Source organism: Cariama cristata, unplaced genomic scaffold, assembly GCF_000690535.1.
Source record: "Cariama cristata isolate BGI_N322 unplaced genomic scaffold, ASM69053v1 scaffold8506, whole genome shotgun sequence".
In the NCBI taxonomy this organism is placed as follows: domain Eukaryota; kingdom Metazoa; phylum Chordata; class Aves; order Cariamiformes; family Cariamidae; genus Cariama; species Cariama cristata.
In genome coordinates, this window is record NW_009623903.1 from 97,295 (window position 1) to 109,531 (window position 12,237).

Sequence of the window (12,237 nt, forward strand, 5' to 3'; positions counted from 1 at the left end):
TGACAGAAGTAGGAAACAGCTCTGGCTGAGTCTGAACAGCTCTGTTACCCAGCTTTCATATTGCTCTAAAAGTTAATTTTTAAAAAAGGGAAATTCCCTGTTTGTTTAATTTCAGAAGCTCCAAGGTAGTTGACATCTTAATTGGACAAGGCTCCAGGTTTCTGTGAGAAAGTTTAGGGTATGTAAGAACTGGGGTTACACCAGGAGACATGTAAGAAAAGTAGGGGGGGAAGTAACCAAAAAAAAAAACCCAGATAATGTGGATTTTTGCCACTGTGAAGTTTAGTAAAGATTCTGCTAAAGAAAATTTTGTAGAGAATTTCCTATCAGAGAATTTTAAAAGAAAAATCCTTTAAAATCCTTTTAAAATTTTTTGTTCTGATTAATTTATAAACTAAATGCAATTATTCAATTTTAAATAGCCTTTAGCTAGTCCTTCTTTCAATTCTCTTTTATTTTGGATTTGCTGCAAATTATGCACAGTGAGGAAAAGCATTTGCAAAACATTCTGTTTAGATTAGGATTTGAAGTACTTTGTTTTCACATTAGAATATTTATTCTTTTATAAATCTTTGATAAATGATTTCATACTTTCAATCTTGTTAGTAAAAACATCTGAAATATAGTAAAGGTAGAGTAAGTAGCATAAAGTTTATATTTTAAAACATGATCTCTTGAAAGAGGAAAATTATCTAAATATGATCTAGTTGTAGAATTCAGGAATAGTCAATGGACTTTTGAGTTGTGGAAGGATCCAGCTGTTAGTCCATGTTTATAGTAGTTTAATTGGAAATGCAAATGGATAACAGAGTTATAACAAGGCAGATTTTCTGGAAATAGTTTTTCATTCTGCTGAAGAAAAGCAGTGCACAAATGGATATGTGATTGTAATGAGAGAAAAAAAAAACAAAAACCAAACAAAACAGGAATTTTAAAAACACAACCCTAGAAGCAAAGCTTGAGGTTTTTGCCTTTAAAATAATACAAGTAAAAACTGTACAGAAATACAGTCATGCAGTTGTCAAATGGTGCAATCATCATCAGCCATACTTAAACCTTCCTCTGCAAGGGTGGGTTATGGTGCTGGGCTGTGCACTTCGGTGCCCTGGGGTCCATCACACGTTCTGTTCCGTTGCCCTTGTAAAGACAGGGAGCGACGGGGGAATTTCTCTCTTTGGATGCTGTTCCTTAACTCGCTTCTGAACATAGGTTAACCCTTGAAAAGATGTCACTTCAAGCCAGGGAACAAAATGTGCTCTGGAACGCCCAGGATTCACACACAGCCATCTTTTTGATACAAACCCTCTTCAGTTCAGTAGGATTGTCCACATCCAGGTTGGGGTTAAAGCCCACAGGGATCTGGGAGACTGTTCTGTGAAATGGGGTGTTTTAAAGACTTTTCCAGTAAGCCTCTAAAATGATCCACTAAGCATGTGCAAATACCAGTTTTCAAAGACTTAAAGTGTAGCCAAAGCAGAATAAAGGACAAATCCGTCTTGCCAGATTTCAGGTTTCGCTCAGGAGCTTGGAATCACACTAACATTCTTCAAACAAACAGTCAAAAGAAAATTAAAATATCTTCTTACCGAGTAATCTGTTTCCTCTCAAAATTTTTCTTTTGATACAATTTAGCCTTTTTCTTAATTAGTCTAAAAAGTAGTCTGAGACAATGCAAGAGGGGGAAAACTAAAGCTCAAACAGTTACGTGCCTGGCAGAGAAACAAAAAATGGAAAATAAAGTTGTACGATGTAGTGTTTTAAGCAGCTTTAACATTAGGCTTTATTCTGTCTAAACTGAAACACACTGCATTTACTAGAAAACAGTCTTTAATAAATAACTGCATAAACTTAGAAGTATTAATTGGTCCTTTGGAGATCACTCTTTTTTACTTTTTTTTAGTGCAGGAAAACACATACTGAACCTGAACCTGCTTCTGATTAAGTCAGTGAAAGCAGGACTCTGATAAACATTTAGTTTGACAAAATGAATTCAAGATGTTGGAATTATTTCATCCATTTTATTAAGCATTTTTTCTGAATCCTCCATTCACTGAAACTGTACAATTTTAGTAGGTTTGTTACATCTTCCTGAGGATTTTTTAGGCTGACGGTAAACTAAATGCATCCAGAAAGGTGAGTCGAATGACATCTGTTACACAGAAGGTGTACTTCAATAAATATATCACATAGGGATATATTAAAATAATCCTCTTACTTGTTCACACAGCATAGAGCACCCAGGATAAGTATAATGTATACACATGGTTTTGTGAAGCTTTTTATTGATTGGGATATCCTTTTTATCCTTAATAGACTACCAGTAAGTGCAAGATGTCTTTTATTCATGCAGAGAAAATGTCTGTTTGTAAATGCGGTATTTTTAAAAGAGTATTAGTTAATTAACTTGCCAGGTCTGTGGACTGGGATGCTACTTGCTATAGAAAACAAATATAAGGTGAACATAATACTTTTCTGCACAGAAGGTTTCATGCTGGTATGGAACAAAACTATTCCTTTTACAAAGTTTGATTGTTTATATTCTTTGCCGAGCAAATGAAAATCAGTGGACTTAGTTTTCTGGTTAAGAAAATCTGATTTGATTAAGAAAATCTGATTCACTTGAGTGTGAGAAGTGCTTAAGATGGATGCTTCACTGATTTTGCTTCTGAAATATTGCTGAAGCATTTGCATCTGTGGCTATGTTATATGCCTGTCTGAAAAGAAAACGTTGTAATTTTCATACTAAACAGGAAAAAAAGCACGTGAACTTTCTAAGCTAGAACTGCCCATTAGGTATCTGTGGGCTGATCATTGCTGATCAGGAAATCCTGACACTTAAACTGCTAAGTGAACACGTGGGCAGTGTTAACGCTGTATATGCAATGAAACACACGTCGTTTATTTTGTGTAGCCTCCTCCTGCTCCCTTAAATACATACAAGATGGAAACTCACAGACTTTTTTTAACCTTTAGCTGCTCTCCTTGCACAGAAACTACTAAACAAAACCTGACAGACTAGTAAACCACTTGAGTTCATTTTATTTCATCTAACACTGATCACATTTCCAGTGGACAATCAATATAATGCACTGCTGACAGATGTGTAGAGATGTATATACGATTAGATGAAGAAATCCGGGTCAAGGCAGTTCAAAGCAGTTTATGCCTTTGCATTTCCTTGAATATGGCTATAAAATTCTTACCTGCTGATGCGTGGCCTCCTGCGATACCAGTTTTCCCCTGCTCATCCAGGCTGCTGCTGGGGAGGCTGCCCTGCCAGTGGAGTGTCGGTGCATCGCAGGTTTGATTTGAGCTTTTGCTGGAGTAAATGAGATTTGTTGCTTCATATGCCTTTGGGTGAGGCCTTGGTGCACTCTCCCAGTTGAGATGTAGTATTTCCTACATTTCCTGGAACATATTCGAGACATGAAAGCCTCGAATCTGTGACCTGGGTTAAATGAATGCAATGAGAGGCAAGCTAAAGCATCCAGGAGATCAAGGGATTTAGGAGCACAAAATGGGAGACATTTCTTTTTTAAGAGTGAAGAAACTTCCAGATGTACATGAAAGTTCTGTTCATTCACCTGTATGGTCTGTTCCTATGGTTTAGTGTGGATGCAGTGACTGCTGGGGGTTGGAATACAGATAACGGGAGGCAGAAATTCATATTCTCACTTCTTGTGTAATGACTGATTTTTCACTTAATTTCTCTGTTTTCTTCTAAGAAATACCTATATATGTGCATTTATCCATTTATCCCTCCGTCTGTCCATCCATATATACGCACTCCCTTGTGCACAACTTTTACAAGCTCTTTGAGCAGTTTCGTAAGCCTGGGTCATTTACTTCATGATACCCAAAGGAAAAGTGAAACAGACTGGCCTTGTTGCTGTTCACATCAAATTATTAGCTTCTTTCCTAGGTGTGGTAAAAAGCAAAGAAGGCCTTCAGGAACCTGTACTGATTTGTTCATCTGGCTGCATTACAAACTCTCCATGTAAAACAAGTTGTTATATAAAAATCAGATTATTATAGATAGTATCACAATGTATTTAAATACTGTCACCTTCTTCTTTAACAGGTCTATGGAAATGCAAGATCTAGCCAGTCCTCATAATCTTGTTGGAAGTAGTGATGCGCCAGGTAGTTCCAAACTGGATAAACCTACTCTCAGTAGCACATCAGTTACAACAAATGGAACAGGAGGTAAGTATAGGACACTGCTGGCACATAGGAAGTTTTGGCTAGTTTTCAGTCATATGCATTTTTTAACATAATTTCAAGGATAAGCATAAACCCATTTACAAACCTAGCAAGAATTATGGAAAAATGGCAGTCACACCAGTGTAAATCTACTAATTCCAACAGCACGTAGCCAAACCAGGACACAGCACTTGTGATTTGCACCAATTGAAGTAAGACGCGGAACTGTGAAAAAGTGAAACAAGGAAAATCTTGGAATGGTTGATTTGAACAAAGTGTTAAAGGTTTGGTTATACCTGTTGGTAACTTGAAATAGATTGCGTTTTCTGCATCATACTTCATTGCTGAGTAATAATTTACTCTTATACCCTGAGCTGCACACATTTAAGGTTAATTTGAAATCTCTGTCAAAGGAAGTGCATCAAAATTAGGCTTAGGTAATGTTTTTTACATGATGAACATGCTAATGCCATTTCTTTGCAGGGAATGAAAGTTTGTCGTAAAGAGATTTTCAGATTTTCCTCAAAATAACTTGTTATTACTGCTGTATTTCTAACTGTAGGGAGAGCAGTACCATGCATCTACATCACAGATGTTCCAGTGCTTTCAGATAATAGATTCTGCCATAGCTGAATTGGAGCAGTGGGAGGCAGGGTACCACATTCTGAGATGGGGTCCTGTTCCCGTTAGTGTCCATGAGAGTCACACCATGGGTACTAGTCAGCCTTGAGCTTCAGCCCTTTTTTTTGGAGTTTATACGTTGCTGTCTATTTCAACAGTTGGCACCAAGAAAAGTTTTTTATTTTGTTCTTTCTGGCCACAGTGTAAAGCATTTTATTCACTTATCTCTATTTAAAAAAAAAATAAATCTGTCAATGTTAATAGAAAGTGTATGTGCCTGTGAAGGTAACAGAGTTTTGCAGAGACGGGCTGAACCGTTAAGGTTCAGCCTATTTATATTTTTAAATAGAATCCTTATTCTGGCATAAAGAGAAGGGAAAACTTCAAGCATACCATTAAAGAACACAAATAACTAGATGCGTCTATATTATAGTTGCACAAATAAACCAGGTACAATACTACTCAGAAAAACAATATAATGCAGTTAAAAGACTTGGCTCAAAGTGCAAAAACACTTACTCGCCTTGAAGACTATTCACGTACACTGAACAGACCTTGGGAGAATGAACCGTGATACCATTCCCGTTCTCAGGAGACAACATGACAGTGTTAAATACCGCAGACTGGTTGCTGAGTTGCAGTACTCCCTCTTCTGCAACAAGTATGAGAGACCCTGGTACAGTGCATGTGTGTGGTGGTGTGTCTCCGTGAGTGCTGTGTAACATCTCTCTTGCTTTGCTCTGTTCTTTTGTTATGAGGTTTGAACATTTTCATGGGTTTTTTCTCCCACCCCTTTTTTCCCACTCCTTCTCAGAGGCCTTTCACGTAGCCAGAAAACTGGTAGGAGGTTGCAATAAAAAATTATCTTACCATACTTTGAAAGTTATTTGATGAGCAAGGAGAATTTAACTCACTTAAAATTACCTTATCTGTCTACACACTCTGAGAGACTGGGAGAACCCTGTGATGATCAACATTGCTGGAAACTGCCAGTGGTCAGCATTGCTGGGAGTCAGACCAGTGGATTTTCCACAGAATGCCCGCTTGTTTTATTTTTAGGTACAACATTGCATGATTACCGTAGCACAAATCAAGATTGACATTATTGTTACTACTCCTACTACTACTTTCATTATCAATTAAAGCTTATGTTTAGCGTGCTGCTACATGTGACTTACCATTTTACAAACATTTGGCCGAATTTTCCAAGCTGTTGTTTTCATTTATGAATTCCCTCTCATTTATTATTAACTGTTATGAGTTATAATGATAATAATAATTATATGACATTGTTGCAGTACTTACGGGATTAATCATAGGTGTAAATACACATCACCATGACTCTCTGCAAGCCATTAAACAGGTTGTTAAGCTGTGCAGGTTTGGACTAAAGTTAGGAAGATCTCAAAAACTTTCCTTTTAAAAAAAGCCCTCAGAGTTAGTTTGCCATTTGTAAGCTACATATTCAGAGAGAATTTACCAAAAAAAAAGTTCAGACTTGAGCATAAAAGATCGTTTGCACTAGAATAACTGATTCCATGTGAATGCTCCTGCTCACTTGCAAGAATTTACATTTAAGGGAGGACTGCGCTAACTTAATCTGTCACCCTCGTTAACTGTTCAGCATGTTCAGATAAATGTGGAAGGTAATAATTTAAGTACTAATTATCAGTAGTGAGGAAATGCCTTGCAGTACTTGCATTAAATCTGATTTTCCATAGGCAGTAGAATGTTTAGATCTGTGCTTCTAGTTGAGTATATTCCTAGGAAAACCCTTAAGGCTTGCTAAAAGAAAATCATACCTGTGACAAACTGTGCAGTTTATTGTTTTATGTGAGCTTTTAGTCAGACTTGTTTCCTCTAACAACAATTGCACTTGCTTTTCCTGCTTCATGCACAGTAGTAGCATCTCTTGTGCCTAAATCTCTGCATTCATTTTCAATCCTTAACATAGACAGGTTCTTTAGGAAAAAAAGAGGTTGGCAGAGTAGTAGTCATGTTGGACTTACATTATAAAGAACTTATATTGTAGAAGTTGTTGCCTGTTGGGATCTATATTCTAAGTTTGTCTTAGAATAATTAAGTTTGGAAGGGATCCCTGGAGGTCAGCTGGGCCAACCCCTGCTCAGAGCAGGGCCAACTTTGCTGTTAGATCATGTTGCTCAAGGCAGCGTCTAGTTGAGTATTGAATATCTCCAAGGTGGAGGTGCCACAGCCTCTCTGGGCAGCTGTCCCAGGACCTGACTACTCTCACGGCGAAGAATTTTCCTCTTACGTCTAATTGGATTTTTCCCTTGCTGCAGCTTGTGTCTGTTGCCTCCTGTGATTTCACAGGGCACCTTTTGAGAAGAGTGTGCCTTTGTTCTTTGTCATCATTGCACCTTCCCATTAGATAGCTGCAGGTGGCAATTAGCTCTCCCTTCAGCCTTCTCTTCCTAGGGCAGAATAAGCCCAGCTTCTTCTGTCTGTCCTTGTACATCATGTGCCCAAGCCCCTGACGGTCGTTGTAGCTCTACTCCATTAGTGCATGTGGTCTTCACTGTTAGCAACACTCAAATGTATTTCCCGCTCGAGATTGCTTTTCATTTTATTTTTACTCTTTCAATATGTAAAAAAATAGGTTATTAAATGTGTAGTCTTTAAGGTATTAATCCAAAATGCTGGTTCAAACTCTTAGTCTTTGCGTTGTATCTAGAGCAGTTGCTGTACTAGTATCAGAACCATGCTTTGGCTTGCGTGTGGGAAACAGAGATGATTCTGTGGTTTTAATTGGTGTCAGCTTTTATTTTGATATCAGCTTTAAATCCTCCTGGGTTTTTGATCGGATCTTAAAATTCTTTTTTTTTTTTAAGTTAGCTTTGTGCTTTTCCCCCTCTTAGTTTAATGACATGCAACATAAAGAAAGAAAGGTACTAGTCCAAATCTCTAGCTATGCTGGGGAAAGTCCTTGATGAATTCCTTACTGTGATAAAATCTGAATATAACAAAGTAGAACTGTTTAAAATCAAGCACCTATAAAAATACTTTCTACATGTATTTCTCAACAAAACACAGTGCCAATATGATGTTTTTCCTCAAGTTAAGTGCACGAGAGAGTTTCTTTTGGTTTAGATCCTTTTCTGCTTGACAGGAAGAGAAAAAGATGGTGACTGTTGGTGCTGATGGAAGTGCACTGCTGCTGGCATTAACCAGAACTAGACACAACTCTAAAGTAAACATTTCAATTCATTACTGAAGTTTTGTTAAATAAAACAGTTAGGCGCATACTGGAGCGTCTTTCTGGATGCAATACTGAACATAGGTTTGCAGCTGTGGGCAATAGTGGAATACCTTCTTGAACAGAAAGAGATAAAGGTACTAAAAAGTAGGTTTTTCCATGTAGGTAATTGTCCACACTCTGCAGAGAAGAGAGACATGCATCTTGTAAAGTGAAATATGAGCAAAGGTCTTCAGAGGGGAAGATACAGATCTTTCCAACTTAGCATGATTTTTCGTTCTCCTACTGAAGTACACGCAGACATCTATACATAGTAAACTGAAAATAAATTAATTTAGTTACTTTTCATGCTTCAGGCAACAATACATGTTCCACATGACTGAGATGCCTGAGGTTCAGTGGAGGCAATTATTTTGTGACAAATGACCTTTAAGCTTTTCCTTGGTGTATATTTTATTGATCTAATGAAAATAAAATCACATCTTCCTCATCTAAATAGAGAAATGGGAATGATTGATTATTCTTATGAATGACTTTGTTCATTTTGTGTAATTTTTGTCACAGCTTTTTTTTTTAAATGAGAAGATAATAGCTAGCAAAATGATGAGAGTTAACAACAGCTTGAAAAAATGTGGCTAAAATTCTTCCCTAATGATCTCATATTGAGTTAGTATCCTGGTGCTTGCAGGGAGAGTATATGGGTGTGGCAGTTTTATTAAAAAGGAATGATAATGAAAAGCAGTTTACATTTAAAAGACACACATTCAAATATTTTTTAAACTTGCACAGTAAATGGAAAGATACAACTGTATAACTTGTGTAAGAAGGTGCTACTTGGTTTGACTAGCACTGAGGCACTGGTGACACTGCCAGGGACTGTCCCTGTCACAGAGACAAATACATCCCAATTTCTCAGATGTTCCCTCCTTGATCTAAAGAGGCATCCCTTTGAATTCAGTGTAGGTCGCTTGTGCAATTGTAGACAGCTGCAGCATCCCATATGACTTACTGAAGTAAGATGCGTTCAGCAGTGTGACTGGAGATGGGGTGTGATGCCGTAGGAGAGGTGACTCACACAGAGCCCGTCACAGGCGGCTCTATTGGTAGCTGTGCGATTCCCGGTGAGCTCCTCGTTGTGCTCATAGACACAGGGAGGAAGAGCAGAACAGTTCTGCAGGTGTTGTTCTGGGCATTTTTCCCATGAGAAAACCAAATCCTTTCTTTAGGTCATCCACTACCTTCTCCTCTACAGACTGTAAGAGGGATAGTGAACTCGAGGGCAGCTCAGGCTGTACTTGGGCTGAATCCCCCTCTGGAAGTACCTCTCTTTTCGACTGAACGTAAAGGGAGATTATTATGTACTTTTTATGTGCTTAAGTTAGATGACTTGAACCTGAGCCATAGTTTGTAAATACATTGCCAGCTCAGAACATTAAATTCCCTCCCTCTTACTATTTCCAGTGAAGTCAAATGTGGATGCAGTGATGTTGACAGACGAGAGCTTTGGTCAGCTTAGCTGTTGTCCCTCAGAGGCGTCAGGTAACTAGCTGGCAGAAAATACCTTTGCGTGGCATATGTTAGACCTGCTGATGGGGGCTCTGCCAGCCTGGCTGTCAGCAAAGGCTTCTCCAGAAATCCCAGGCTATGTTCTTGGAATTTCGATACCTGGCGTACAACCACGGTAGTGGCCCGTGCAGGTCCTCATTGCCACTTCGCTCTGTGCCCCCGGGGAAGCGACCAGTCGGGTGGTATCCGTAAGGGAGTTGCTGATATATATGGGATAAATGCTCGCACACACCCCTAACTGACCTTCACAAAGCAATTGTGATAATATGTTGAGGGTTTCCACATTTGCCAGTCAAACGTCTAATAAAAGCTGCAGTGTGTGCTGTTCGGCTATTTCTTACCACATCAATTAGAAGGGTGGTTCCCAAATTCCATTGCAGAAGTCCATGCCAGATGGTCTGTTCAGGTAACATATTAAACTATAAAATCTAGATTGTCTCTGTGGTGCTTTCAGTTATAGCTTGGATGGTAAGAGTGCATGACGTTCTGTAAGAAATAATTTGAGTTCAGAGTGGACCCAAATGTTTGGTAACCGCTGAGTTAGAAGCTGACTTGTCGTGGCTGTCGTTTGTGTCCTACTCTAGTTCTTTTGCTTTTTTTCCTTTTAAACTTCTCTCTTCATTTATGGAAAATTGCTTGCTGGTGACCTAGCTCAAAAAGCCCCCCACAGGCTCTGTAAAAGGGGAGGAGGAAAGGCAGAATGCTGGCACTGTGAAAGTAATTTGCTTCTATATGTAGCATGAAACCATATTATTGTTGTTTCACTTGTCAGGCAAAACTATTTTTGTTATGTGCTACATCCCTTGACAGCTAATGTTTCCTTCCTCTCTGCTACTCTTAGGGAATTGTTAGAATCAATTAGATTTAGGTTGAAATCTCCCCAGAAGATATTCCAGTTGCTAAAACCAATAGATAGACAAATGCACGGATAAAAAGCTATGTAGATGCATGACCATTCCAGATGGAGCAAGTGTAGATTGTCTCAACGCGGTGGTAGAGCGAAGGTCGAAGCTGTTGCACCGCATGCTTGTTCTAGCTGGACTACCGCTAGTGAGACTGGCATGAGGACTCCAGTATAAATTTAGAAGTGAAATCTCATGTCTACTTATTCTTCTATGTAGTGTCTCTTCTTGCAGTCAAAACAGAACCCATGAACAGCAGTGAAACAACAACAACAACTGGAGATGGATCGCTTGACACTTTTACTGGGTCAGGTAAAGCCATAATAAGATCACGTATTCTTAGATGCACATTAATATAGCATTTAATAACCTTCACTAATGAACGCTTCTCTGCATGGAAGCAATCTTTAAAAAAACTTCAATAAAATAACATTTTAATACCTAATAATAATAATAATAATAACTTTTTCATTTTTGTAAATGAAAATCCGCAGTTTTCATGAGCTGCGATCTTAAAGAATCTTTAATGATGCCTAAGACGATTACTGTATGCAAAAATCTTATAGTAATAATGTTATTGTACTGTAGGTTTTCCTTGATGTTAGTCTTGTATGATCTTACGAAGAAAAAAATTGATTGTATTTGTAACAGCCATTCTAATTTGTAAAATTTAAAATCTTAAGGGTTATATTTCAGTGCTAATCTTTTTATTCCTATGAGTGGTGTGTTAGTTTAAACACTGACTAGACTGCCATAAGCTACTTCTTTCCATGAAAATAAAGTCTATATTTTACTATAAATAATCATAAGTTTCAGTTACTTCTTCTTAAAAAATTCAAACAAACAGCAATTTTTAAGTAGACTCCTATAAATTATTAAAAGGTGATGAACTGTGGAAAAGTACAGATAATCTGCCTTCTAAACATTAAGCTGAATCCTGCTAATAATAATATTAACAAGGAGAGGGGGGAAAATAAATATTGCATCTGAAAATACCAGGTCAGTAATGGCCTGACTGAAATGTCACTGAAGCCAGGAATCGCCACTCCACACTGTTACTACTATTACTTTGGTAGACTTAAAATATTTAAAATATTTTGGAAATCGCAATGTTTCTGTGCATTGAAAATGTTTTAAAAATTGAATGTATGTTTCTGGAATTGTTTTTTAGGCATCACTAAATGCAGATATGCTCTGAAGTTGGTTATTCGAAAAGTATTTATGACAAATTTAGTGCCTGAAGAAAAGGGTTTTTGTGAGATGAAAAGCAAGTGTATAGTATTTCTGATTAGGAAAAATGAAAACATTGTCCTCATTATGATTATACTGAAAGGAACCCCATCGACTTAAAGTCTAACAAGTTCCATAAAAAAAATAATAGTCTTGGCTAAAATTTAGCTTTTCTTTTTTGTTCCGTTGTTACTCTATCCTAAAATTTTAATTGGTAATGATTACAGATTATAAAATGTCCAACCATATATATGATTTTGTCATTGCTGGTGAAATTTTATCAGCTTCTGCCATGTATTTAAGACATCTGAGCTGGATTCCATGTGTAAAACATGGCTAAGGCAACATTTTCATGAAGGGGTGCCAAAAATTGCAGCCTCCAGTTCAAGTTTAGATAGCTAAGTAACAGCTTGATTTCCCCAGGTGCCACTCACCCGTTAGCTTCCACTGACTTCTAAAGAAGTGTTGAGATCTCTACACTTTGGAGATTTGGAAACA

At 37.8% G+C, this 12,237-nt stretch overlaps 1 protein-coding gene across 4 annotated transcripts in view; it reads left to right on the top strand.

Moving 5' to 3' along the window:
• The first annotated feature begins 4,085 nt into the window (after positions 1-4,085).
• Positions 4,086-12,237, top strand: part of EYA4 (EYA transcriptional coactivator and phosphatase 4) — a 50,075-nt gene continuing 41,923 nt past the window's right edge. For all 4 annotated transcript variants that reach the window (XM_009702957.1, XM_009702958.1, XM_009702960.1 and 1 more), the window contains exons 1-2: positions 4,086-4,206; positions 10,744-10,821. In XM_009702957.1, the coding sequence (XP_009701259.1) occupies positions 4,086-4,206; positions 10,744-10,821 (199 nt within the window). The remainder of the gene's footprint in view (positions 4,207-10,743; positions 10,822-12,237) is intronic.